The sequence below is a fragment of the Pelodiscus sinensis genome, chromosome 7, assembly GCF_049634645.1.
Source record: "Pelodiscus sinensis isolate JC-2024 chromosome 7, ASM4963464v1, whole genome shotgun sequence".
NCBI lineage: Eukaryota > Metazoa > Chordata > Testudines > Trionychidae > Pelodiscus > Pelodiscus sinensis.
The window spans coordinates 1,207,235-1,234,487 of NC_134717.1; the positions used below are offsets into that span (position 1 = coordinate 1,207,235).

The window sequence follows — 27,253 nt, forward strand, 5'->3', positions numbered from 1 at the left end:
CGAGCCTCTGGGCTCAGCTCCCTGGGGAGTGAGAAATCCAGGGGGCTGGCGGTTGGCTCTGCAGTCTGCCACCGGGCTCTGTATTTTGGCTGCCTGATGACAGGCTCCCTGCCCCCGTCCTTTTCTTGCTGTGTGGCAGGCTGGCAGCTGGTCTCAGGTCCACAGGGCAGGGCTGACCTCGGAGCTCTGTGCCCTGCCATGTCCCTGCTGCCCGGCCTACCTTCTTCTGTCCCTGGGCGACTGCAGCCTCCTCTGGTTTTTCTCTGATAGACTACAGGCAACGCTAGGCAGGATGCCGCAGGAATGGGCCTTCCAGGAGGCAGGGACCCCTCCCCCAGCTTGTTCGGACCAGGCGCCAGGCCGAAAAGGCACATCTGGCCAGGGCGCTCCGGGTATGAGTGAGGGAGACTCTAATACACGTCTCTCACGTCTGCGGTGTCATCAGAGCGACCCGCCCAGCCCCAAGCCTTGCGGGCAGCGTTCTCCGGCAGTGACTTGCAGCAGGGCTTGTGACTTAACGCTTCCAGCGGTCAGAAGCCGGGCCCACGGGGGCCTACGTGACCCCAGGCAGAGGGATAGCACCGGGCTGCTACTCACCCAAATGCAGAGGAGGCTGGGTCCTTGCTCCCCTCCACACCAAGGTGTGTGCCTCTCCGCCACCTTGCAGAGCAGCCTCTAGTGGGAGGGAGCAGGTAGTCTGTACCCTGGGCCGATTTTACAGCCGAGAGGAGATTTGTCACCTGTCGGCACTTTCCAATCCCCGCAGGCTTTTCACCATCGCCTAGCCGGGGGCTGTGTCGTGGGTCAGGCCACGCTGATGCATTGGGGCAGTTACTCCTCTTCAACTACATTTAAAAAAGCTCCACTTTGCCTGAGGCTGGGGAGAAATGCAGAGGCGGGACCCAGGCTGGCATTCATATCTTGGGGGTTTCTCATCAATATATTTTATCCTGGGTTTGTTTTGCATCCAGCTGCCATAATGTGTATTTGACTAGGCCGGGAAGCCAGAGAGCCTTGTAATAACAGTGCTTAGCATGGGAAGCGGTGCCTGGCACAAGGGGACTTGTGAGACCTGCACTGTGCATATTGCTCACGCTGTCTGGTAAGCGAGCGGCTTATTGCAGGAGGAAACGGAATGGGCGGGGCTGCAGGAAGGAGCCTCGGACACTTTGCCTCATCACCCCTAATCCCCAAGGCTGGAACAGGGGTAGTAAGTGGGGAGGCTTCCCCCCACCTACAGCACGGGGCAGAAATGCTGCGGGGGAGCACGCTGCCTCCTCCAGGCTATTCCTGGGGAGAGGGCCCCACTGAAAGCAGGGTTGGGTCCCCGCTCAGACCAGGGCAGCCCCATCAGCACGTCCCAAGGGCAGGGCATGGGAAGTGGGTGCAGCGAGCGTTAAGCCTCCGTGCTCCTTCCATGCTGCTAGTGGCCTGGCCCGGCCTTCTTCACGCAGTGCCTTAAACCCGGCTGGGCCTGGCGGGTGGGGGGAGGCCGGCCCAGCACCCGGCAGGGAATCGCCCCTTTCACGGGTCTGTCTAGGTAGGGAGAGCAGCCTGACTTGGGTGCAGACCTGCTGGGGAGCAGAGCCTGGCTCTGTCTGGCCGAGGGAGGGGTGTTAGCCAGCTGGGGTGAGCTTTGGGGCTGTCAGGGATGCTGCAGGGTTAGTGGCTTGGTTCACTTGCCCTCCCAGGGAGAGCTCTGCACCCCCCAGCTGGTTTGGGGTGGGCTCTGCAGCAGGGGCCCCGAGGGAACGGCTGTCTATAGCATACGCTGTATTAGAGCCTCATGCCGTCATAAGCTGTATCATAGCCTAAAGCCGAAGCCAGGGGAGGGGCGCGGCGCAGTCAGCCCCCAGCACCAAAGAACACTGAACACGTTGCACTCAATAAAGCACAACTCTGTAACTCTGCAGCAGCCGTCACCGTTGGGTTTTTATTCACCCGTGGGACATGGTGCAGGGGAAAGATGTGGGCCTTACCCCCCTGCCCGGGCCTGAATCGCAGACCCAGGAGGCAGAGCAGCCATCCGTCCCACCCTCCACAGAGACCACCTCGAAAATGAGCCGGGAGCTCTGGCCCGCCGTGGAAGCAGCCAACAAGGCCTTACTCCAGCCATGCGCGTCGGGGGGCGGGAAGGGAGCTACCTCCCCCGTCGGACCAGGACAGGGCGGCCGCTCCTGTCCTGCAGCCCCATGGAGGTAGACCTGGTTCAAAGCCGCGTCTGAGCTCCTCAGCCGCTCCCAACCAGAGCCCCGGTGCCGCAGCATAACCCACACCCCTGCAGGGACAGTTCGGGGGTTTGAGCCAGCTCTACCATCTCCCCCACCAGCCTGTGCGGGGGACGCAGGCTCCTCCCCAGACGGAGAGGAAGGGGGCCGGGCCAGATCTCTGCTGAGGACACTTGCTGCAACACCCCTCGGGGGTCCAGCTGCCTGGGGCAGCTTTCTCTGAGGCGAAGGGTGTTTTGAGGGTCCCCCTCCCCCAGAGTACAGCGCGATCGGGGCCCTGGGGAACAGACTCTCACAACCCAAACGAGCAGCACCCAACACCAATCCCTGGGAGCAGATTGGCTCCCGTGCTCCGAGCAGGAGGGAAGTCTCTGTCGCCTGGACGCCACGCTCCAGGGCTAGGCCTTGGTGTGGGCCGTGCCCTCCAGCCCCTGCGGGCTCCTCCTGTACCGGGTTCGCTCGTACTCCCCCACGTTGGACCCTTTCATCTTCTGGCGCGCCTTGAGCTGCTTCAGGCGGTTCCTGTCCACTTGGCGCTTGGTCAGGAGGAAGAGCAGGATGCCGGAGGGGAAGCCGATGGCCCTGCGGGAAACCAGAGCTACGGTGAAACTGCGTCGGCAGCCGTCGGGCAGGGCCAAACGAGAGGTCTGCGCCGCCCCAGGGCGGGTCTGTCCAGGCTGCCCCTCCGTTCTGCCTTGGAGACCCACATCAGGCCTGGGATCACCCCACACTCAGCCCCGCATGTTCTAGTCGTGGGCGCCTGTCGCACGGCTCTGCCAGTGCAGCTGAGCGTTCTCCCCACTGCCACCACACCCAGGCCAGACCAGATCCCCTTCGGGGGTCCCCAAGCTGCGCCTTGCGGCAGGGGAGAGGACACCAGGCAATCCCATGGCGTGCGGAGCCGGGACACGCGGCCCGGAGCGGGCACTGGACGAGGCATCTGACCACACAGCGGGCGGCAGGGTCGCTAAGCGGCCGGGGGCAAGCACCGATTTGCACCACGCACCAGGCCACGGCGACCGTCCTCATGGGGTTCTTGGCTCTGCGAGGGGGGACGTCCGCGGGGATCTCACGGGCTGGCTTGGCCCCCGATTCCAGCGGGGCAGGGCGGCTGCCATGGAGGCGTCTGACGTGGAGCCGGGCCAGGGCCCCCCGGCTCAGAGCGGCAGAGAGAAACCCTGCGGGAGACAAGACAGGCGGAGCTGGCGGGGGGGGGGCTCCGGGAACCCCGCTGGGGGGGCACGAGGCGGGGGAGATATTGGGGGTCCTGGGGGGAGGAGTCTGGAGAGGGGTGTCCCGGGGGGGTCTGTGATCCGGAAGTCCAGGGAGGGGGCACGAGGGGGGTTCCTGGGGGGAGGGGGGACACGGGGGGGGAGTTCCGGGGGGGGACGGGGGCTCCAGGGGGGGAGGGGGGGACATGGGGGTTCCGGGGGGAGGGGGGCTCCAGGGAGGGAGGGGGACATGGGGGGGTTCCGGGGGGAGGGGGGACATGGGGGGGAAGGAGGGTTCCGGGGGGAGGGGGGCTCCGGGGGGGGTTCCGGGGGGGACGGGGGCTCCAGGGAGGGAGGGGGGACATGGGGGGTTCCGGGGGGAGGGGGGCTCCAGGGAGGGAGGGGGGACATGGGGGGCTCCGGGGGGGGGTTCCGGGGGGGAGGGGGGACACGAGGGGGGATTCTGGGAGGGGAGGGGGGACATGGGGGGGGTTCCGGGGGGAGGGGGGCTCCGGGGGGAGGGGGGGACACGAGGGGGGATTCTGGGAGGGGAGGGGGGACATGGGGGGGGTTCCGGGGGGAGGGGGGTTCCGGGGGGAGGGGGGGGACACGAGGGGGGATTCTGGGAGGGGAGGGGGAACATGGGGGGGGGTTCCGGGGGGAGGGGGGCTCCGGGGGGGAGGGGGGACACGAGGGGGGATTCTGGGAGGGGAGGGGGGACATGGGGGGGGTTCCGGGGGGAGGGGGGCTCCGGGGGGGAGGGGGGACACGAGGGGGGATTCTGGGAGGGGAGGGGGGACATGGGGGGGTTCCGGGGGGAGGGGGGCTCCAGGGAGGGAGGGGGGACACGAGGGGGGGTTCTGGGGGGGAGGGGGGCTCCGGAGGGGTCCCGGGGGGGTCACGTTACCTCGCAACCCGCTGCCCGCCGCCATCTCCGGAGGTGAGCGCCCGGCCCAGCCGCGGTGCACGCCGGGAGGGGGGGGGAAGGCGAGGCCAGAAACTCCATCGCCCAGAACGCCCTGGGGCGCCCCGACTACATCTCCCAGAATGCTCCGGGCGAGGCTCGCCCGTTCCCTCGGGCCGACTACAACTCCCAGCATGCCCGGCGGCTCCCACCGCCCCGCACGGAGAGCGCCGATTGGCCCGCCCGCCCGGGGCCCGCTCGCTGATTGGTGGGCCCGGCCCCGCCCCTCGGTGCCTGGGCTCGGTGTCGGAGCGGGCCGAGGCTGAGCGCAGCAGCCCGGCATGGAGCCCCCCCACGGGGACCAGGAGGGCGAGGTGGTGGAGCTGGGCCCGCCCGGCCCCGGTGAGCGCGGGGGGGCCCGGAGAGTGGGGGGCTGGGAGAGTGGGGGGGCCTGGGAGTGGGGGGCTGGGAGAGTGGGGGGGGCTGGGAGGCCGGGGAGTGGGGGGCTGGGGGAGTGGGTGGCTGGGGGAGTGGGGGCCCGGGGAGTGGTGGTCTGGGGGGCCCGGGGAGTGGGGGGCCCTGGGAGTGGGGGCTGGGGGAGTGGGGCCCTGGGAGTGGGGGTCTGGGGGGCCCAGGGAGTGGGGCCCGGGGAGTGGGGGTCTGGGGGGCCCGGGGAGTGGGGGGCCCTGGGAGTGGGGGTCTGGGGGGCCCGGGGAGTGGGGCCCTGGGAGTGGCAGCTCTGCGGAGGCCTGGGGGTCCCTGCCCCAGGTGGGGGGCGGTGGCTGCAGGTGCCTCCCCCTGGGGCCGGGCGCTTCCTGCCGTGCACTGCAGGTCCTGGGGCTGGGGGGGTGTCCCGGACCCGCTGCTGGCCGGTCTGCAGGCAGCCTCTTCCTTGTGCTCCGCCGTCTGGGCGGGTCCTGCCTCTCGGTCCCTGGAGCGTCCCAAGGGAGCAGCTTGGACCCTCTGTCCCATCCATGCCCTGCGCCAGATTGGGAGCAGTAGCCGGGTGCCCTGGGCCCTGTCCCTGCCCTGCGGAGCTCGCTCCCGCCCTGGGCCTCTGCACTGAAGTTCCCCAGTGCGGCCCGGCCGTGGATTTTGTGCGGATGTTTGCCCTGCATCGAGTGTCCTGGGTCAAGTCCGTGTCCTGCAGCTGGCCGCAGCGTAGGGGTGCAGCCTGGAACCGAAAGCCCCGCTGTGCAGTTACGGACAGCTGAGGGCCTGCCATCTCCTCTTGTTGCGGGGCCCAGCCAGCCAGGAGGGAGTGGAACTGGCCCGGTGAAGCCAGACTCTGCCTGTGCCGCCTCCTGCCTCCTTTGGCCCTTCCTGGCAGCTCAGTGCATGGGCCATGGAAGGGAGGGGCTGCAGGAGACACCCCCAGCCCTCACCTTCCCCTGCGTGGCCCCCGCAGACGACCTGGCCAATGAGATGGAAGCGGTGGATTTTGAGGAGGAGGCCGTCGAAGGCGCTGACGCGCAGGCCTGGGAGACGGAGGAGGAAGATGAGGGCGTGGAGGACGGGATGGAGGCCCAAGATGACAGCGAGGTCACGTTCTCCGAGCACTCGGGTAAGCTGGAGGCAGGGGTGGGAGGAGAAACCGGGGCTGGTATTGACCGGGGCCGGGCCTGCCAGGGTGAGGGAAGATCCCTGCAGCCCCTCACGGGAAATGGGACAGACTTGGGTCAGCTGAGCTCCCTCCAAGAGCTGGCTTGGCCCTGGCTGCCCTTAGTAGGGCTGTGCTGGCCCACATGTTAAATCCAGATGTTCCTGGGACTTTCTCCCTGGAGGGGCTGAGCCGTCAGCTGGCGGATCGCAGGAGCAGGCGACCGATGGAAAGTGACGCCTAAGTGGGAGCTGGAAGGAGACTGGGCAATCCAAAAACCAAACTGACCAATTAGCCGCCCCTTAGCCTTGTTCCTGGATCCGCCCCTCCCTGCCTCATGCTGGTGTAGCCATGTCTAGGACCCTCTCTGCCCCAAGCGACCGGGTCCTGTCCTGGATCTTGTGTGCGCGTGGGGGGAAGGAGGGGGTATTGGCGTTATTATCCTGCCCTCCGGGGCTGAGAGCAGGGCGGCTGGCTGGCGTTCGAGGTGCGTTCGGGGTGTGATGTTTATCGACTCTGCTCTGTCCCGGGAAGCCTCTGTTTTCTGCGTGAGCCTCGATCCCAAGACCAACACCCTGGCGGTGACGGGCGGGGAGGATGACAAGGCCTTCGTATGGCGGCTGAGTGACGGCGAGCGCCTGTTTGAATGCTCAGGTGAGAGGCGCTGGGCTGGACCGTTCTCTGTCACGGGGGAGGTTCCCCTTTGATTCCTACTGGGCACGGCCTGCTCCCTTTGTGGCTGTTGCTGTGGGGTGTTAAACATCGGCCGTGTTCCACCCCAGAGAGAGTTGCATTCCAGTGGTGAATGAAGAGAGAGAACTCTGGGGGCTTGGGGGATGAGCTGTATAGACGAGGCGGAACTCCTGGATCCAACCTGCTCCATCTAATCTTTTGCGTGGCTTGGTGTTCTCGGTCTCAGCTGCTGCAGTTCCCCATGGCTGGCTAAGCCCCTCCCCCCTTTCCCCATTGCTGTCTCTCTAGGGCACAAGGACTCCGTCACCTGCGCTGGTTTCAGCCACGACTCCACGTTTGTGGCCACGGGGGACATGAGCGGCCTGATCAAAGTGTGGCGGGTGGACACGAAGGAGGAGATCTGGTCGTTCGAAGTGGGCGACTTGGAGGTGAGAAGCGGTGGGAGGGAATCCACGAGGCGTGGCTGATGGAAGCTGCAGCATGGACCCCACTCTGGGCAGGGGGGAGACGTGGCAGAGGGCTGGCCTGTTTTTTTAGAGACCAGAGCCTGCGTTGTGCGGGACCCGTGGGCTGGCGCCAGGGAACTTTCTCCAGGAGGTGAAGCTGACGGGTCTAGTTCCTGGCTCCTTGGCTGAGCGATTTTTTTCCCGATCGTCCACTGGGGCTGAGTGGAGGGGACCCTGCAGCGCTTTGCTGGCCTCGTGGCAGGGGGCAGGAGACGTCTGGGGCGGGCCCCGGACACACCGAACGGTCCAGGCAGTTCAGTGGAAGCCTGGGGGAGTTTTGCTCCATAAAGCTTTGTAGCATGTTTGCTGTCTCATGATGGGCGGGTGTCCCTGCCCGGCCCCTGCTCCTTCTGCCCGTCCTCCCGCGTGGGAGCCGTGGGTGAGAAGTTCAGGGACCACGGCCCCTCGCGTGTGTCTCTTCGCGCTCCTCTTAACCCCCCCCAGGGAACGCATGGGTGTTGCCAGCCAGAGTCAGCACTTCCTGGAGCCGTGGGAAGATACAAACCTGCCTCCTGCCCGCGCCAGTAAAATGCTGCGGCGGGGAGGGGCAAACTGCAATTCAAAACCATTCTAGACCCTTCTAGGGGGCTGGTGTCACAGAGGCTGGGTGCTGTCCTGGACGCAGCCTGCCTCTTGATCGTGGCCTCTAGGGCATGAGTCGCACACTGGCAACGTGCTGCGGAGTGCATAGTTCCTCCAAAGAGCTGAAAGGGCTGGGGAAACTGAGTCACGGAGGGACGGTAGCTGGTGCGAGGGTCACCCCGTCTGAGAGCGAGCGCCTGCTGGCCCCTGCAGTAATCACTAGGCGGTACTGCCCAAAGTCTGGCCTTGAACAACTCGCTTCTGTGGATGCTGGGGTTGCATACCCAGGGTTTTGTGTGTGCGTGCCTGCCAGCAGGCAGGGTAACATGGCGACTGCCTGAGCCAGGCCTGCAGCGTGTGGCTCTCTCCAGGCCTGACTGCTCTTTGGTCCCCCTCCCTGTCTCTCCCCTTTCCCCAGTGGATGGAGTGGCACCCGCAGGCCCACGTCCTGCTGGCGGGCGCTGCAGATGGCAACTCCTGGCTGTGGAAGATCCCGAGTGGCGAGTGCAAGACTTTCCCGGGGCCGAGCTGCCCGGCCACCTGTGGCCGGATCCTTCCCGACGGTGAGGGGCGGGGGAGCGGGCTGTGGGAACCAGGCCATGTGCTGCCCGGCTGGTCCTTACGGGACAGCCACGGGCTCTCCGTGGGCCCCCTGCTGGTCCTGCGGGGAGCTGCGGGTCAGCTGGTGGCCCTGCAGGGCGCCCCCTGCCTGCCGGCCGAGGGACTGACCGAGAGTCACAGCTCTGGGGAGGTTTTGCCTGCCCGTGCAGGGGGCAGCCCGGGAGTGGGAAGGTTGGGGAGGCCACGGTTTCACAAGCGGCTTTTGAGCATCTCTCTGCCCAGGGAAGAGAGCGGTGGTTGGCTACGAGGACGGGACCGTGCGGCTCTGGGATCTGAAGCAGGGAAGTTCGCTCCACGTCCTCAAAGGTGAAAGGGGTCGGTCGCCAGGCTGAGCGTCGCGGTGGGGGCCCGTTGGCTGGTCTGCCTTACACGGGGAGGGGTGTGGGCCGGTGGGTTCACCAGGCCCTGCCCAGCAGAGCGGCAGGGGCCTCTCCCCTCAGTGACAGGGAGCCCGTGTGTCCTGGGAGAGTGCGTCCCTGGGGACCCCCGTCCTCCCTCTGCAGAACCCAGCCCGGTGGCAGGAGGGACACGGCTCCTCCCTGGCAGGAGCAGCGCTGGGAGGGGAGCTGGGCGCTGGGGTCCCGCGGGCCCGGTGGGAACGTGGTCCAGGCGTCTGACTTCTCGCTGGCCCTGGACTCTCCTCAGGCCAGGACGGGCACCAGGGCCCCTTGACGTGCGTCGCCAGCAATAAAGACGGCAGCCTGGTCCTGACGGGCTCCGTGGACTGTCACGCCAAGCTGGTGAACTCGGCCACCGGCAAGGTGAGGCTCCCGCCAGGGCGGGGTGGTGGGTGCGGCAGGCCCGGGAGTTTCGCCGCTCGAAGGCCGAAGCAGGGGAAGGGGCTGGCTTAGCGGGCTCCGAGCAAGTGTCTGCCCCTGCCGGGAAAGGGACCCGCCCCGGTGGGTCCGTCTCAGCCGCCCACTCGGCCCCCGACGGTCGGTCTCCCGGGTGGAGATCTGCTGTAGGCCCTGGCGGCCCGGAGGGGGCTGTCGGGGGTCAACCATAAATTCAGCGTATCGGTACCGGTGGCGGATAAACGCTTCCGCCGGCACATCCTGGCTCCCGGCCGCCGGCCCTGCTGCTGGGAGGGAGCCGCAGCATAATCCGTCCGCGGCAGCCGGCGGCGCGTCACTGCTACGACTTGTAACGGTGACCCGGTGACTCTCTCACATCCCTAGTCCGGAGCGGGGTTACTGCAGGGCAGGGCTGGAGGTGGCAGGGGGCTTCCCCTGAGCTCCTGGCCCCGTTGGGGTCATGTCTGTGATGGGGACCCCCTAGCCCTGGTTCCTGGGGAAGGGAGAGGACCTGGTGTATTTGTAGGGCCTGTGGCTACCACACCGGGCTGAGGCTGCAGCGGGCTGAGCCATGTCTAGGTGACCTCGTCGTTTTCCTAGTGGGTCCCAGGTTCAGAGCTGTCCATCCCCCAGTCCTTCGGGAGGGAGGGGGCCCAGCCTTCCCGGCCGGGGGGGTGGGGAACGCTGGATTGGCCCTGACGGGTGGGGGGGGCTGCTCCCCGCCCAGGTGCTCTGTGTGTTCAAGGTGGACAGTGCAGCCGCGAAGTCCCCGGCAGGGGAAGCTGAGGAGCCTGAATCCAATTCGGTGGAGTCCCTGGGCTTCTGCAATGTGTGAGTACAGGCGGGGGGGCGACGTGGGCAGAGGCCGCCCCAGCTGCTCCATCAAGGGGGAGAGGAGGGTGGGTGGGGAGGCGCTGACTCGGCATGGCAATGGGGGCTGGGGGGCTGATGCTGCCATGTTGCTTGACATTCATGTCCGGGGGGGGGAGGGGAGGGGAGGGGAGGGGAGGGGGATGGGAGGCTGTTCTCCTAACGTGACACCCCCACCTCTTAGCCCTGGGACAGACCCACTAGGCCCTGCTCCCCCACCCAACCTGCCAGCAAAGCTGGGGGGACAGATCCTTCGAAATCCACCCCCATTTGCTTCTATGAGGGGGTCCGGCAGGTAATCCAGCCCCTCCCCCCTTTTGCCTGGCTAAGAGGTGCTGCCCTGGGGAGTTGGGGTCCCCCTGGGCCCTGCCTCACGCTCCCCCTTTCCCGGGGCAGGATGCCGCTGGCAGCCGTGGGCTACCTGGATGGCACCTTGGCCATCTACGACATCTCCACGCAGAGTCTGCGGCAGAGGTGCCAGCACGAGGTAACGGCCGGGCCACCAGGTGGCGCTTTGAGGGTGACTCACTGAACCCCTGGAGCCTTTGGGCTTCCTGACATCGCAGGGGGCGGGGGCGGGGGCGGGGGCTCCTCCCAGGCAGCAGGGCAGGGGCAGCCCGCAGGGCCAGGCTGGCAGTTCATAGCTTGGCTCCTGACTGATCCTCGTTCCCACAGCGTTGTCACTGGCCAGCATTCCCTGGAAGCTGTGCACTTGGGCAGCCACCCAGGAGAAAGTCAAGGGCCGCCCAGCTGATGGGCTGAGCACCCACAGACTCCAGTGTGTGTGTGTGTGTGTGTGTGTGTGTGTGTGTGTACTGGTGGTGCACATCTGCACCTGCCTTGGTGCATGGAACAAAATTTATTCCGCACATGGGTGGAAAAGGTTAGCAGGAACATTGTGGCTGACCCAGCGCTGCTGCCATCTCCGTGGGGCATCATTCGGCCTCCTTGGATGGGCTCTTGAGCCGGGTCTGGGCTTTGCCCAGTGTCCTGCGGTGTGCCCAGACAGCTGCTCTTGCGTGTCCCTCGGGTGGTGCCTGGCACAGGGCGCTGGAGGTCCCTCCTCTGCTGCCAGACTGGCTGAGCCGCCCGCATGTTGCTGCCGGGGGGAGTGGCAAGGGGCCCGGTGCGGCCTCCTGGTGCTCTCACCGGTTTCCCTGCCTGCAGTCGGGCATCGTGCAGTTGCTGTGGGAGAGCAGCTCGGCCGTGGTCTACACCTGCAGCCTGGACGGCGCCGTGCGCCTGTGGGACGCACGCTCCGGGCAGATGATCAGCGAGTTCCGGGGCCACTCGGCCGAGATCCTGGACTTCGCCGTCAACAAGTGAGTAGCCGCGGCCCCTCGCGCTGTACGGGCCCAGCCTGGCTGGCTGCGGGGCGGGGCGGGGTGGGGGCCTGGCGCCTGTGGACGCGGAGCCGGCGAGCGTTGCGCTGTCCTGCCCAGCTGGCGGCCTGGGATCTGATCCCGCTGGGGGGCTGTGCTTCAGTAAGAAGGGGCAGCACGTGCTCTGGAGGGGCAGGGGAAGTGGAGACAGCAGCTCTGGGGAGGGGAGGGGAGAGCGGGGGTCGACCGAGGCGCTGGAGGCAGGGCTGTAGCAGCTGGTGCCCTGTGACTGAGGGTGCTGGCAGAGCCGCGGAAGTTAAGGCTAGGCTGGAACAGCCTGTGGGAGGGGCAGGGGCCTGGAGAGAGACCCTGAAACGAGCTGAGCCCTGATGCTCTTTCCACGCCTGCCAGCGGGGGGGTGTCCCTGCCCGTTGCCCCCCGAACCCCTAACCGATCTCCCCTCTGTTTCCCAGGGACGCCTCCATGGTGGTGACCACGTCGGGGGATCACCAAGCCAAAGTGTTCTGTGTGCAGCGCCCGGATCGCTAGCCCTGCCGGGGGCGGAGCATTGTGGGCGCCGAGAGCAGTGCATTGTGGGCTGGGGGAGGACTAAACCCAGCAGCGATCCCCCCGCTGGATGTGGACGGGGGCAGGAGCCTGGCATGTACTGCATGGGCCCCCCCCCTTTCCGCAGGCGGGGGCTCGTAGCTGGCGCTTGGCCCTCGCCGCCCTGCGTAGTTTTAGGCTAATCCCAGGGTTTTGTATGAAATGTTTTAATTATATAAATTATTTCACATACCGGCTCCCGTCTGTTCCCACCTCGGCCTGGCAGGCGGCCTGGGGGAGCCGCTCCTGCCCTGGGGGGCTTTTCCCAAAGTGGGAGGGGAATTTGCTGGGGGGAGGGGCAGCTTCCTCCTTGCCCATGCCTGCTCCTGGGAAGGGCTGGGTTGAGGGGTTATGAAGGGCCCCCCCCAAAATTGTCTTCATGGCAGGATTCTTATGTCTCCTTTCCCCTCCATCAGCCCCACATCCCAGCACTGCTCTTAGAAGCCGTGGTGCCCATCACCACCACCACCCCAACAGCTCCCCTGCTCTACATCTCTGGGGCCCCTCCCTGTGAGCTGGGGGGAGAGAAAGACCGTCCCTGCTGTACTGAAGGGAGCCCAGAGATCAAGTCATGGGGCCAGGTAGGGTGGGGATTGAACCTGGCTCTCCCGGGTTCCAGGCGTGCTCCAGGGACACTGGCCCATCAGTCCATCCCTTGTGCAGCCAAAGGCTTAGCAGGGCTGGGCCAAAGGGAGCCACTGTGGGTAGAGCCCTGCCCGAACACACAGGTTTTATCCCTGTCCACGTGTGCAAAAATTAGGCTGGGCCACGGCAGCCATAGCTGTGGCTATAAAGGAGGGATCTGCGGGTTTGCAGGGCCAGCTGAGGGTCACACCCAGCCTGGTATAGTGTGGAGGGGGGGGGGGGGAATCCTTTGTCCTGGAGCAGAGAACATGTGGCGTGGCCTGAGCCTCGGTCTCCCTGCAGCCCCTAGGCAGCGAGCAGGGAAGCTCTGTGTGTTGCTCCCAGTGCCAGTGCTGCAGCTCCCATTGGCCAGGAGCCGCAGCCAATGGGAGCTGCAGGGGCGGTGCTGGAGGGTGGGGGTAGTCACAGAGCTGCCTGGCCCCTCCTGAACCCCGCAGGGCTGGCCCCAGCCCAGAGCCTAGGGGCAGCCCTGTTGGGCTGTGTGTGGCTCCCAGCTGATTGTGGGGTTAATGGCCCTGATAGGACCATGGTTCCTCCCCCCTCTCTCCGTTCTGGTGCCTGCTTTTCTCAGGGCAGCCGGGACTGAGGGACCCAAACGCCAGGCAGCAGGTGGGGGAGGGCGGATTCGGGGGGGGGTGCCCCGAGGGGCAGAGTGGCAGGCCCGGGAGGGGTGAAGATGAGGGCGAGGGGCTGCATGGCCCAGCCATTGGGATGTTTCCTCCTTCTGGCCTAGAAGGGAGCATGGCCGATGGCCCGGCTCACGCTCTCCTCACGGGAGCTAGAGAGGCCAGATGGGGTCTCTTCCCCTGCAGGCAGGACGGCAGGGCCCCCCCCAAGGATCTGGCTCTGGGGCTTGGGCTGGGCTTTATGCTCACGAGGGCTCTGTTGCCCCCTGCTCACAGCAGCCCTTGAGCCTCACATCTGGCCAGACCCTTTGCAGTTTGCTTCTGTCCTATGCTGCCACCTCTGCCAGTCCCATCCCTTGCAGAGTCCTGACAAGCAGGGCAGGCCTGGACACTCAGGCAGCAGGTTTAAAACAAACCCAAGGAAGTTTTTCTTCATCCAGCGTACAGTCAACCTGCGGAACTCCTCGCTGGAGGATGTGAAGACCATAACAGAGTTACAAAAAGAGCAGGTTCATCAATGGCTATGAGCCAGGCTGGGCAGGGATCGTTTGGTTGCCTCTGTCAGGGGCTAGGAATGGGTGATGGGGGAGGGATTGCTCACTCCCCCTGGGCCACCTGCCATTGGCCGCTGTGGGCAGACAGGACCCTGGGCAAGATGGGCCTTTGGTCTGGCCCAGCCTGGATGTTCTTATGTTTGTCCCTGAGATCTGTTCCCAGTGCTGTCAATGACTTTTGGGTGCCTCAGTTTCCCCGCCTCTAATGGAGAGAGGCTATCGAAACGCAGACGGGGTTCCATCGTGTCCCCTGCGTGCGCTTAGCTCACCCGTCTCTGTTCCACAGCTGTGGGCCAGCTTCACGGAGGCTGTTTGGCAGGACGCTGGGCTGAACCGTTCCCCTGCCCCGGCGGGCGGGAGGGGAGCTGGCATTGGCCGAGTGCCTGGCCTGGCGGGGGAGACCTGCAGAAAGCAGCCTCCTGTTTGGTCTTGTCCCGAAGGAACCAGCCTCCCCAAGAGCAAAGCCAGAGCCCCGCTGACAGCTTGGCTGGTGTCTGCCTGTGCCAGTAAGTGGGACCCCCCTTTCTCCCAGGCCTGCGGCCAGTAGTGTGGGGGGGGGGGGGGGGGACCAGCTCGGGGCCCATTGGCTCCCCTGGCGAGGGGCGTGGCTGTGGGCTGCCCCGCCCCGCGCTCCTGCGGTGGCCTGGCTGCAGGCGAGGCCGGGTGAATGCCGCGGGAAGCGGGCGCTTCAGCAGCGGGTTCGGAGCCGGGCGGCTGCCTGCAGCCACAGCGGGCGGGTAAGGGCGCGTTTCGCATCCCGCGCCGCGGGCAGCACTGGCGGGGGGGGGGCTCCGTGTCCCGGATCAGCCCCTGTGCCCGGCGCTGCCCGCACACCAGAGCGCGCTGTGCCCGGCGCCGGCGGCTTTCTGCCTGGGTGGGAAACCCTGCGGGAGCGCGGGGTCAGTGCCCGCTCCGCTACCGCCTCCCTGGGGGAGGGACGGGGCCCCTCTGGTTCCCACGGCCGGGGGAGGGGGAAGTGAGGGGACTGTTCCCACGCAGCGGGGCTCCCCCCTCTCCCCGGTGCCCGGCCGCGCAGCCGGGTGCGTGGACGGGCCTCGCCAGGGCTGCGGGGACTAGATGCCTCCTGACACGCGAGGGCACTGGCCGGGTCGCGCTAGGGAGGCGTCGGGGGGGGGGGGGACCCGTCCCCCGCCCCCGCCCCAGACAAATCGGGTGCCGGCAGGGGGGCAGGGGCCCGGGATGCTCCGGGAGCGGGGCCAGCCGGCGACTTTCCCGCAAGAATGAATTCGCCTGGAAGTTGCTCCTGCTGGCGCTTTGCACAGGGAGGGGACCCTCCCCCCTCTCCGGGGACCCTCCCCCGGCCAGTGCCAGAGCCCTTCCGTCGCAGCCCAGGGGGTTCCCTGCCCGCCTCTCCCCCTTGCGCGGGGGAACCGTCGATCCCAGCTGCTTTCTCGCTCCCGGTCCAGGACTGTTGCGCGGCGCTGCCGGGCTCCACCCCAGAGCCGGCGACCCCGCAAAGGTGGCGATGGGTGAGAGAGAACCGCGGGTTGTATGGGGCGCCGGCCTCCCTTCCAGCGCCCGGCACCTAAACCCCCTGGGCCCGGCTTCCCGGGGCGTGGCTGGGCCCAGAACGGGCAGAGCCGGCGGGTGATAGACCCAGCGGTTTGCAAACTTTTCTCACGGGCGGATCCTCAACGGCCCGAGCGGGGGAGGCCGGGGCCCTTCGGAAACCGCGGCCGCAACATCCGAAAAAATTCTTTTGGGGGGAGGGGAGACGTTTCCCGGCCAAGACCCCGCCCCCGGAAGGCCCCAGTGCTGCGCCCCGCTTTGGGGTCTCGGGGGGCCGGGGCTCTCTGTGAGCTGAGCTTGGGCAGCTGCCCGGGAGAGATTCAAATGCTGCCCCGCTGATTAGCAGCGCCCCCCCAGCCTGCCCCAACTGCCACCGGTGTTTCTCTTGGTGGTGCACATCTGCACATGCCTCGGTGCACAAAATTTATTCCGCACATGAAAAAAATCGGAGAGAAAATTGCCCAGAGGAGACAGCCAAAGCCCCGCTGTGCAGGGGGGAAGCCGGGGGCTCTGAGCCCCACCGCTCATGGTGGGAGCTGAAGCAGCTTAGCTTTGTGGGGCTCCCTGGGGCCTGGCCCTGGAGTCTGTACAGCAGGGTGGGGGGTGTGGGGCTCAGAAAGAAAAGGGCCGGGGACAAGGCCGGGCAGAAGCACTGAGGAGTCACGTGGGCTGCTCTGACCCTTTCTGGTTTAGGTCAGAACCCGGGTGTTGACAGCCTGGCGCCCTGGATCACAGGAAATGAGCCAGCAGCTTGCAGCCGGGTTTGTAGCGACCAATGTGCCACGCAACAAACCCCATCGGTGCCCTTTCTAGCCCCGCTGGATGCATTTGAAAGTGCCTTGCACCCCGCTGTCATTGTGTCTGTTTTAGAGGGGGGGAAACTGAGTCACACTGACTCAGGCAGGGTCACTCACAGAACGTGGACCAGAGCCCAGCTCTCCTAGCTAGTGCACATGAGGTCAGCCAAGAGGCAGCAGGCCACTGGAGCAAACATCTCTCCCACTCCGTGGCATGTGGCGCGTGCACCCCACTGCGGTCTAGAGACCTAAGGGACTTCAGGGCCCAGGGGCAGATGACCATTTTGCGGGGCCCAGGGCAGCCCAATTTCGCAGGGCCCCCCTTTGCCACGGCGCATGCGTGGGGCTTCTTGAAGCGCGGGGCCTAGAGCAGCCGCCCCGCTCGCCCTGCCCTATATCTGCCCCTATCAGGGCCTCGCTGCTCCAAGAGCTGCCTGGACACAGCGAGCTCCCATTCTAAAGGGACAAGACAGCTGAAGGCAGGAGTAGCGCTTGCTGCTTCACAAATGGGGAAACTGAGGCACGGCGCCATCAAGGGACTTGACCAAGGTTCCTCGGGGAACCTGTGGCAGACCCTGGCAGGGAAGCCAGCTCTCATGAGTCCCGGTTCAGTGCCTTAGCCCAGCTAGGTGGAACCCTTTGGCCTGTGTTGCCCCTGAGACGAATCTGCTTCCCAACAGGATTTGAACGAACTAAAAGCCAGGCCGCTTGTCTCCCTGCGCCCTGCTCTGCGCGGGGGTGTCTGGCTCGCTGACAGGCTCCTGCTGCCCATTATGGAGCAGTAACGAGGTAATTGGTTCCCGACGTGGGCAATCTGCAGCTCCCTAGCAAGCCGCCTCCTGCGCCTGGGCTCGTTAGGAGTCCATTAAAGAAAGGCGCATCCTTGTGGCTGTTATTGCCCGGACCCCGTGTCCTCGGCCGGAAGCGGTTTATGGTTCTCTGGCTCTAAATGAGCCGGGCAGCAGGGGACTCAATGGGCTGTGAATGGAGCCGGGGCCTGCATGCCTGCGTTGCTGGGTGCGGGAAGCGTCTCTGCTCAGGCTGGGGGCTCCTGCCCGTGCCCCCAGCCGGGCACATGAAGGGGCATCGCATTGGGCGTGGATTGGCTCCCGGGCTGCACGGATCTCCCGGGGGACTTTCCACGTGGGCATGTGCCCCGGGGCGCCGAGGCGGGAAAAGTGGGTTGAAAGTCGCTACAAGCACTGGGGGCCGGAGCCAGGGGAGCGTCCGAGTGGGCCTGGGGGTGCTGTGAGCTGCGGCCCAGCGGGGCGGCTGCTGGAAGTGCTGGGAACATCCCAGGTGGGTCTCAAGCTTGGCCACTCAGGGCCGGTGGTGAGCCGGGGTGTAGCCAGCGCCCCGCCAAATAGCCTGAGCAGATCCGGCGCACGGGTGCCGCACCGGGCGAGGGGGGTGGAACCCCCCCAAGGAGAGCTACAGTCCCCCCTTGCATACAGCCTGGGGTAAGGCGCCCACCCTGCCGTTGCCTGGATGGTGCCTGGACAGCCCGACATTTGCTCGAAATCATGTGAAAACGCCCAGGCTGGGTCAGAGACTGGGCCCAGCCCCGGCCCCCAAGGGCAGTAAGCGCCCGCTGGTGCCCTCGCTGTGCCTCGCCAAGTCCCTGCAGGCCGGGAGCTCCGGCCCTGCCACCCCGAAGCCACGAGCCGGGAATTCTGAGGGTTACTGAGCCAGCTGGGAGCTGCAGGGGGCATGGCCCTGCCGTTGTCCAAGGCCCTAGCGGGAAAGGTTTGCTCCAAGGGGCGGTGTCCCCGCCGGGGGCCTTTCTGCAGGCGTGACAATGACCCTGTCTCCTTTCTAAGCTGAGTGGAGCTGGCGTCACACCCCCAGTCCCCGTGCAGCGTCCCCTGGGGCTTTGGCCAGCCAGCAAAGGGGGGTCTCGCAGGAAGGAAGAGTTGGAGACACAGTGCAGCCCTAAGGACTCTGTGTTGCATGGACATAACCCCTTTCATCCCCGGATCCCAAAGCCTTGTGCCTAGATAATTACAGGGGGGGAAACTGAGGCATGATCCCTGGTGTAAGATGCCTGGCCCATCGTCTCCTCCTGCACCCAGACCTTCTGTCCGAGTGTGGGCCGCGAGAAGAAATTCCATCCCCGCGAGCCACATGGAAGAGCCACACGCTAAGATGGCCGTTGTTTCTGGCAAGCTGAAGTTGGCAGAGGAGTAGATCAGAGGAGAGCTGCAGTCCCATGCAGCCCTCGTGGACAATGCCGACTGCAGGCAAGGCCCGGTGCTCCGGCGGCTTTGGGGGCCAGGCGAACTCCAAGGGAAAGTAGCCAACCCCAAGCACGTTTGAATGCGTTGATTTTCATAGTGCGACAGAGAGACTTTGACAGTCCGAATGCTCTGTTGGTTAGATAGCGAATGGTGTCTCAGTGAACTAGCTGTAATAGGGAGGGGTTCTGGGGGCACTGCTGAGAGGGTCAAATCAGGTTGAATTGCTCAAAGTCAGGGCTACTGACAGCCCCAGACTGGGGGTCCTGCTCCAACCCTGTCACACCCAGCTCCGCTGTTCACCACGCTGGCCAGCAGCCCTCTCAGACAGCCCAGTTCTCCTGTGCCACAACCTTACACCGGGGACGGGTCCTGAAAACCCATCTTCCCCAACTCCCAACAGGTTCTCCCAGTCCCAAAGGACCCGCCACAGTCCCGGGGCAAGTTACAGCTCGGATCTTACCCCAAAGAGCTCGCTGGGCCCATCCTTTAGTATCTACCATCGAAAGGTTTATTAATAAAATAAGAGCGTTGGAAGAGAAATTGTGAAAAGCATCAAATTGCACACACCCGTTGCAAAGTTCTGGGTGCAGGCTTGCGGCAGAGAGGAATTCATCGGTTGTTTTATAAGTCTCTGGGATAAATCCGTTGTTGGCATGGGCCATCAGTCCTTCCAGGCCCCGTGCATAGTGACAATGGGGGAGGTATAGCTCAGTGGTTTGAGCCTTGACTTGCTAAACCCAGGGTTGTGAGTTCAATCCTTGCAGAGGCCATTTATGGCAAAAATTTGTCAGGGATGGTACTTGGTCCTGCTGTGAAGGCAGGGGACTGGACTCAATGACCTTTCAAGGTCCCTTCCAGTTCTAGGAGATAGGCATTTCCATCAATTTATTTATAAGATGCTTTACGAGTAATAAGCTGGAATGAGAAGAAAGATGGAGCCCAGTCCTTGTTTATGTCTTTTCCCACGTGGAGGGGATCTCGTTGTTCTCCTTGTGTGAAAGTCAGCCCCAGATGGAGTTTGTCACCTGCGCAAGTCCCCTGTCCATGCAGGACTCTGTGCCGGCCAATGGTTACATGCTGGTCTGAGTGTTCACGGCAAAGCTCCCCAGAATGTGCATTGTCAGTCAAGTGCTGCTAGTCACTTGACCAACCGCCCGTCCACCGTAGGTCGGCCAAGCCTGTTGCTGTCTCCCAAGAGCAAACGTGTGAAATACAAGTACAGAGCCGACACGCATCACTTCCGATACCAAACTGACACCTGCCGCTGAGCAGCATCCACAGCATGAGCAAATCGTCAGCTTTTCAGAAGCATCTCCCTGGGCCCACCGTGCACACGATTTGGTGCAAACATACCACAGCGGCTGCAGCACTGGTTTGCACGTCCAGATCCGGTAACGTCGTCCCTGCTGCGGCTGAGCCGTGGGATTTAAACCCAGGCCCCTTTCTCCCTGCCTGTTTGACTTTGTGGCTCTGCACAGCCGGACGGTGATCGCAATCCATTGATTGCTTTGCCAGTAGATTAACGTGGGCAGGAATTAAATCTAATCTCTCGCGGGCCACGGTCGTGGAACTGTGGCTGAGGCAATGCCAGTCCACTGGGATACAATTCTGATCGATTAGTTTGTGTTGGAGCTGCCGCAATTGCCTGGCTTTGTGAATCGGTGATTTTGTAGATGTTTCTCTTTAAGCAAACAAAACCCATAGTGAGAATGGTATCTACAGCTATTTGTCCCTAGGAAACTCCGGATAGCCACAGCTAGTTCTCTGTCGCTGGCTACCTAGCTCTCTAGCCAGTTCCTCATTTGCTCACAGCTGTGGCTTTGTAGCTTAACAATGAATTTATATCCTGGGACTGTGGAGGCCTCTTTTTGAACATTTTCTGCTTTGTCTTCTGTTGGAAGGGGGCACCGTGCGCAGCAGCTGGGACGCCTGCTCACGGCACCCGCACTGCGATCGTTCACAGCCATGAGCGAGCGTGTCGGGAATGAGCGTGCCAGGAACCAAGTCAGAGTTTAAAAAACAAGGTTGGTGCTTCCCCCCCCTCCCCCAGCACAGCGCCCCCTATGGGGTCAGCCACACCACACCCCCAGCGCAGCACCCCTGTGGGGTCAGCCGCACCACGCTCCCAGCACAGCACCCCTGTGGGGTCAGCCACACCACGCTCCCAGCACAGCACCCCTGTGGGGTCAGCCGCACCACACCCCCCAGCACAGCACCCCTGTGGGGTCAGCCGCACCACGCCCCCAGCGCAGCACCCCTGTGGGGTCAGCCGCACCACGCCCCCAGCGCAGCACCCCTGTGGAGTCAGCCACACCACACCCCCCAGCACAGCACCCCTGTGGGGTCAGCCGCACCACGCTCCCAGCACAGCACCCCTATGGGGTCAGCCGCACCACACCCCCCAGCACAGCACCCCTATGGGGTCAGCCGCACCACGCCCCCCAGCACAGCGCCCCTCTGGGGTCAGCCGCACCACGCCCCCAGCACTGCGCCCCTATGGGGTCAGCCGCACCACGCCCCCCAGCACAGCGCCCCTCTGGGGTCAGCCGCACCACGCCCCCAGCACTGCGCCCCTATGGGGTCAGCCGCACCACACCCCCAGCACTGCGCCCCTATGGGGTCAGCCGCACCACGCCCCCAGCACAGCCCCCCTATGGGGTCAGCCGCACCACGCCCCCAGCACAGCCCCCCTATGGGGTCAGCTGCACCACGCCCCCCAGCACAGCGCCCCTCTGGGGTCAGCCGCACCACGCCCCCAGCACAGCGCCCCTCTGGGGTCAGCCGCACCACGCCCCCAGCACTGCGCCCCTATGGGGTCAGCCGCACCACGCCCCCAGCACAGCCCCCCTATGGGGTCAGCCGCACCACGCCCCCAGCACAGCCCCCCTATGGGGTCAGCTGCACCACGCCCCCAGCACAGCGCCCCTCTGGGGTCAGCTGCACCACGCCCCCAGCACAGCGCCCCTCTGGGGTCAGCCGCACCACGCCCCCAGCACAGCCCCCCTATGGGGTCAGCCGCACCACGCCCCCAGCACAGCACCCCAGCCCTGTCCTTGACGTTGGGCTCAGCAGTGACTCTGAGAGTAAATGCCCCCCTGCTACCCCCTCCCCACACAAACTCTCTCCCCAGTTTCCCTGGGGGGTTGGCGACGCACCGGTCGCACCTGATCTTTGTACCTCCCCTGAGGGCAGGGAGGTGGCGGCTCCCGTGTGCACAGCCCCGGGGGCCGTCACACAACAGGAAGGCCGGGGGGATCTTACCCCATCGGGGCCTGATGCCACGCTGGCCACAAACCGGTGTTGCTCAGACAGGAAATGCTGCTTGTGCGCGAGCCGGTTGGATTCTCCAGGGCATGCGGGGGAGTCCTCCGAGAATAACCCACCCACGTGGTCTCTTTCCCGGCAGGCGGCTCCGGGGGGTGAGCCCGGAGGCCCTGGCTGCAGCGCCGCCCGGCTCTTGCCCCGTTGCACGGCCTGATCCCGTCCCCGCCGGCGCCGAGCGGGACGATGGGGAACCACGCGGACCCCTCGCCGCTGCTCATCTACTGGCTCACGGGCTCCCTCGCCGTCTTCATCATCCTGGCCAACCTCGCCATCACCCTGGGGATCCTCTGCAACCGGACGCTGCACGGCGCCACCAGCTGGTTCTTCCTCAGCCTGCTCTTTGCCGACCTCCTCACCGGTGCGGCCCTCCCCTTCATCCCCCGGGTGAAGCTGGAGGTCAGCTGGGGCTACCACCGCTGCTTCTTCATCCACGTGGTCCCCAACTTCTTCTTCCTCTCCTTCCTGGCCAACCTGCTGATGGTGCACTGCCAGAGGTACCTGAGCGTCTGCTACCCGCTGCACTACCACCGCCTCTGGGTGTCCCGCTGGGTGCCCCTCTGCCTGCTGCTGGCCTGGGCCCTGCCCCTGCTCTTTGCCTGCCTGCCCGTGCTGGGCTGGAACCACTGGGAGACCAGTTCCAACTGCTCCTACAGCCAGGTCTTCCCCCGGGCGTACCTCTACCTGGAGATCTACGGCTTCCTCATCCCCTCCATCCTGGCCATGGCCGTCATGTCCACCCAGCTGCTGCGGGTGGCCCGGCGCCACATGCAGGCGATCACGACGGTGCTGCATTCGGTGCACCCGGGCCAGGCCCCCTCGGCGCTGGAGCAGCAGCTGGAGCTGCGACACGCCAAGTGCATCGCCAGCCTCTCGCTGATCTTCCTGGTGTGCTGGGTGCCCTACGTGGCCAGCCTGCACCTCTCGGTGCTGGCCATCCAGAACAGCTTCAGCGACAAGACCACCCTGGTCATCCTCACCTGCGTCGGCAGTGGCAACGCCGCCCTGGTGCCCATCATCCTGGGTCTCAGCAACCAGCAGTACACCCAGTTCTGGCGGGACGTGGCCGCCAAGGGCTGCGGGGGCCGGTGCTGCGAGCCTGGGGGGGCCGGGCGCCGGGAAGGGCGGGCGTCGCAGGGCAGGGCGGCTCTCCCGGAGGCAGAAGGCCCGGCTCCATCTCCCTGCTGAGGCCCGGCCCTCGGGGTGGAGCCACCGAGCCTGCCACAACGTCCTCGGGCCACGAGATGCGTCCGGGCGGCGGCTGCTGAGGAGTCAACGTGGACCCTCTGGGGAGGGGAGAGCCCCGTTGTGTGTTAACGACTGAGGGGGGCAGGTAGCGCCCTGCCCCCAATGGAGGCTGGGCTGTCGTTGCTGGTTTCTGCACTTTGACTGGAAGGAACAAGCTTCCGGCTCCTGCCCGGCCCCTCACGTTTCAGTCGGCTGGTTTTTCAAAGCAGGCTGTGGATGCTGGGGACGAGCGCGGCTTGGGAGTGGCTGGTCCTCGCCCACGAGCTGCCACCTGCCTGGGGGGGCGGCTCCCGGCCTGCACCGATGCGCCTCCCTGGTTTGCTCCGTGGACCTGAGTGTCTGGGCTGAGGAGGGGGCCCGATCCTGCCAGGGCCTGACCGCAGGATCGGGCCCACCAGAATTCTCGGCTCCTTCGTGGGGTCCGAAAGGCCGCCGTGCCCCTCAGGACGGGGGCAGGGGCTGTATTAAAGCTCTCTTCGTGCTGCCAGCCGGCCTGGGGATTCCTCGAGTGGGGCCCCGCACCCGCGCTGGCGCTGGCTGGATTTCCTGCGCCCCCGTGTGCGAGGACGCCGGCCCCAGCCTGCGCGGTTCTTGCTCCCTGGGTCCCAGCTCGGGCCAGGGCGCGTGGCCGCCTGCGGGGCAGGGGTGCGCCCGTTCGCAGCTGCGTTTCCGGCGTGGCCCTGCGAGGCTGCTGTGTCAGCTGCCAGGCAGGAAACCGGATGCTCCGTCTCCGTGGGGGGGAACCGCAGCCCCCGGGGGCGGCCATGGCAGGGCTGGAGGGGACAGGCCGGCGGCTCCCCGGGGTGGGGAGGGGAGCCTGGATTCAGGCGCTTTGCCCGCTGCAGCGGTGCCCTGCGCTGTCTGGGGCCGGGGTGCCCTTCAGCCAGGGCGAGCCACAGCCCCCTCCCCCCAGAGGCCCCAAGCCTCAGGCCCAAGACACGGTCCCTGCACCGGGGAGGGTCGTTCTGGGCACACTAACCCCCCAGCCCGGCTCCTGGCCTCAGCCCAATCCCCCGGGCCCCGGCAACGTCTCCCCCTCGGCCCCGTCCCCCGGACCCCCGGCAACGTCTCCCCCTCGGCCCCGTCCCCCGGGGCCCCGGCAACGTCTCCCCCTCGGCCCCGTCCCCCGGACCCCCGGCAACGTCTCCCCCTCGGCCCCGTCCCCCGGGGCCCCGGCAACGTCTCCCCCTCGGCCCCGTCCCCCGGGGCCCAGGCAACGTCTCCCCCTCGGCCCCGTCCCCCGGGGCCCAGGCAACGTCTCCCCCTCGGCCCCGTCCCCCCGGGGCCCTGGCAACGTCTCCCCCTCGGCCCCGTCCCCCCGGGGCCCTGGCAACGTCTCCCCCTCGGCCCCGTCCCCCGGGGCCCCGGCAACGTCTCCCCCTCGGCCCCGTCCCCCGGGGCCCCGGCAACGTCTCCCCCTCGGCCCCGTCCCCCGGGGCCCCGGCAACGTCTCCCCCTCGGCCCCGTCCCCCCGGGCCCCCGGCAACGTCTCCTCCTCGGCCCCGTCCCCCCGGGCCCTGGCAACGTCTCCCCCTCGGCCCCGTCCCCCGGGCCCCAGGCAACGTCTCCCCCTCGGCCCCGTCCCCCGGGGCCCTGGCAACGTCTCCCCCTCGGCCCCGTCCCCCGGGGCCCAGGCAACGTCTCCCCCTCGGCCCCGTCCCCCGGGGCCCAGGCAACGTCTCCCCCTCGGCCCCGTCCCCCCGGGGCCCTGGCAACGTCTCCCCCTCGGCCCCGTCCCCCCGGGGCCCTGGCAACGTCTCCTCGGCCCCGTCCCCCCGGGCCCTGGCAACGTCTCCCCCTCGGCCCCGTCCCCCCGGGCCCTGGCAACGTCTCCCCCTCGGCCCCGTCCCCCGTCCCCTGGCAACGTCTCCTCCTCGGCCCCGTCCCCCCGGGCCCTGGCAACGTCTCCCCCTCGGCCCCGGGGCCCTGGCAACGTCTCCCCCTCGGCCCCGGGGCCCTGGCAACGTCTCTCTCTCAAGCCCCACACTAGGCTTGGCCTCCCTCGCTGGGCTGAGGCCCCAGGCCATGGTGCCTCTGTCCCTGGCTCGTGGTGCCCAGCCTGCGAACAGGCAGCCTGAGCCCCGAGTCTCCCCCGCGTTCGCTGGGGCAGCCCGGCCCCGGGACGGCTTGTGTGGCGCTGGCCCCGGATCCCGGCTGTGCTGGGAGGGATGGTGGATCGCTGGCTCCTCGGCCGCCGGGTCCCCCGGCAGCGTCCCCCACGCCCCACCCGCTGTGCCGCCCGCAGCCCGGCTGCTTCCTGGGCCTCCTGCTCTGGGGCGGCGTCTTTCCTGGGCCCCTTTCCCCGGGCCTGGTGGGGAATTTCCATCCTCTCTGGGCCTGCCGGCTCCGGGCTCTGTCCCGGGCTCCCGCCTGGCTCAGTGGGTGATTTCTGGGGATGACGGAGCCGGGCGTGAGCCAGGGCTAAGGCCGGAAAGACCTGCCCTTTGCTGTTGGTCCCATCGCCCTGCGGGCCCGCATCCAGCCCTGCCCAGGACTTGGGGGTGAGCGAAGGATGCAGAGGGGGCCGGGCTGCGCCCCAGGGAGACCCATCCCCGTCTATGGACAGTGGCTGTTTGTGCTGAGGGAAGGGACCAGAGCCAGGGACGAGCTCTCCAAATGGCTCCACCAGCTCCCCCACTCCTGAGCCCCCCAATATTCCACTCCAGGCTGTCCCTTTGGACTGAGCTGCAGCCCCGCCCCGGCTCTCCCCCCTCCCCCCTGCCCAGCTTGGCTGGGGCTCGCCAGGTCCGGCTGGCGTGGGCCGGAGACCAGGCACGGCCCCTAGAGGCCGGAGCAGAGCGAACCGGCCCCCAGGGAGCTGCCCCGGTTGGGTCTCTGGGACCCTGCTCCGGAGCAGCTGTTGGTTCGATCGAGCTTCTGAGCGTCGTCGTAAACTGGCTGCGGGGGGGGGGGGGGGGGGGACGGACGACCCTTTGGAGCCCTAGGATCCCCCCAAAGCCGGGAAGGCTGAGGACTGAGTGGGGGCTGCCCCTCCTGGGGGGGCAGAAAGGGGGCACTCCTTTGTCTATACAGCTCCGGGGGCTCCTTGCCTGCCTACCCCCCACATGAGTCCGGGTGCCAGCCTGCAGCCCCCCTGCCCAGCCAGGTGTTTCCTGTTCCTTTCTGGGGTCCCGTGGCCCTGACTGTAGGATCTCCTTCCCCCCTGGAGCCTGATGCCCATAGCACCCCCTTTCCTTCCAGCTCCTGGTGCCCAGAATCTTGCCTGGGTCCTGGCCTCCACAGGGCCCCCTTTGCCAGCCCGGTGCCTGCGGTCCCCCCATTCCGTCCTGGGGCTCAGTCAGTGCCCGTGATGCCTCTACCCCCGCAGCTGGCTCCTATCTCGGGGCCGTACCCACCTCTTTGCTAAGCAAATAGGCGACTCCAGGGATTTGCATAGGGACCGGGAGAGACACGCGGCACTCGCTGGTCCTTCCTGTGAGCAATGGGCTTGGCCCTGGCAGAGGCTTCTGGCTGCCGTGGTGCTGCAGAGCAATAGCAAACACCATCATTCCCCGGCTTGATCTGACCCTCCACCTCTGCATGCTCCCCCTGGCTTTGCACAGCCCTGGGGGCACTTATCCTGGCCCACGACCCACGAATTCCGCCGCTGCTGTTCCGGCTTCACTCCCCTCTCTGCAGCCAGGAGTCGAACCCGAGCAGCACCCGTTCCCACCGGGCTTTCTCCTGGCGTCGCCCCCAGACTTGTGTCTGCCTGCCGAGCCCCCAGGATGCTGCGGTACCGGCTAATGGAAAGGGGCAGCGTTTCCCCAGCTATTTTCACCCCCCTGTGGGGCTCGTGTGTTTGCTAGTGAAAAGCCAGTGCGAGGCGGGCGTGAGCACACTGGGTGAGGCCTGGCCCAGGCTGATGAGAAGGGGCTGAGCGAGAAGGAGGCCTGCCTGCATGAGCAGGGAGGGGACAAGGTGAGGTGCCCGTCCATGGCAGGAGGCAATACGGGGCTAGAGTTAGTTGACCCCTCTGGGAGACTCCAACCCCATTTTTTCCGAAAAACTTTTGCGCAAAAGGGCCAGTGTAGACAGCAGAGATTTGTTTTCCGCAAAAAAGCCCCGATCGCGAAAATGGCGATTGGGGCTTTTTTGCGGAAAAGCGCGTCTAGATTGGCATGGATGCTTTTCAGCAAAAAGTGCTTTTGCGGAAAAGCATCCTGCCAATCTAGACGCGCTTTTCCGAAAATGCTTTTAACGGAAAACTTTTCCGTTAAAAGCATTTCCGGAAAATCATGCCAGTGGAGACGTAGCCCATGGGTTTTAAAGATGACAGAGTTGTTGTAATCTGTCAGCTCTAACACGGGTAGACCCTGGGTGTGTGTGTGTGTGTGTGTGTGTGTGTATGTAGGGGC

The 27,253-nt window shown here is 66.1% G+C and overlaps 2 protein-coding genes across 2 annotated transcripts; both read left to right on the forward strand.

The window, feature by feature from the left end:
- Positions 1-4,584: 4,584 nt before the first annotated feature.
- On the forward strand, positions 4,585-12,134 carry AAMP (angio associated migratory cell protein). The gene is made up of 11 exons (XM_075933008.1): positions 4,585-4,745; positions 5,752-5,907; positions 6,478-6,597; positions 6,925-7,064; positions 8,143-8,287; positions 8,568-8,651; positions 8,991-9,106; positions 9,867-9,970; positions 10,406-10,496; positions 11,177-11,331; positions 11,805-12,134. Exons 1-11 carry the CDS (start codon positions 4,685-4,687, stop codon positions 11,878-11,880), a joined length of 1,248 nt encoding a protein of 415 aa, XP_075789123.1. The 5' UTR covers positions 4,585-4,684; the 3' UTR covers positions 11,881-12,134.
- Positions 12,135-14,388: 2,254 nt separating this feature from the next.
- GPBAR1 (G protein-coupled bile acid receptor 1) lies at positions 14,389-23,970 on the forward strand. Its single transcript, XM_075932991.1, has 3 exons — positions 14,389-14,499; positions 20,228-20,350; positions 21,733-23,970. The coding sequence occupies exon 3, from the start codon at positions 21,834-21,836 to the stop codon at positions 22,833-22,835; it is 1,002 nt and encodes a 333-aa protein (XP_075789106.1). The 5' UTR covers positions 14,389-14,499; positions 20,228-20,350; positions 21,733-21,833; the 3' UTR covers positions 22,836-23,970.
- The last annotated feature ends 3,283 nt before the right edge of the window (positions 23,971-27,253 follow it).

Excerpts from the sequence above, each read along its gene's own strand:
- AAMP (XM_075933008.1), top strand. The coding sequence starts at position 4,685 with ATGGAGCCCCCCCACGGGGACCAGGAGGGCGAGGTGGTGGAGCTGGGC. Across the intron at positions 8,652-8,990 it reads TTCGCTCCACGTCCTCAAAG|GCCAGGACGGGCACCAGGGC; the intron begins GTGAAAGGGGTC and ends GACTCTCCTCAG. Across the intron at positions 10,497-11,176 it reads GGCAGAGGTGCCAGCACGAG|TCGGGCATCGTGCAGTTGCT; the intron begins GTAACGGCCGGG and ends CCCTGCCTGCAG.
- GPBAR1 (XM_075932991.1), top strand. The coding sequence starts at position 21,834 with ATGGGGAACCACGCGGACCCCTCGCCGCTGCTCATCTACTGGCTCACG.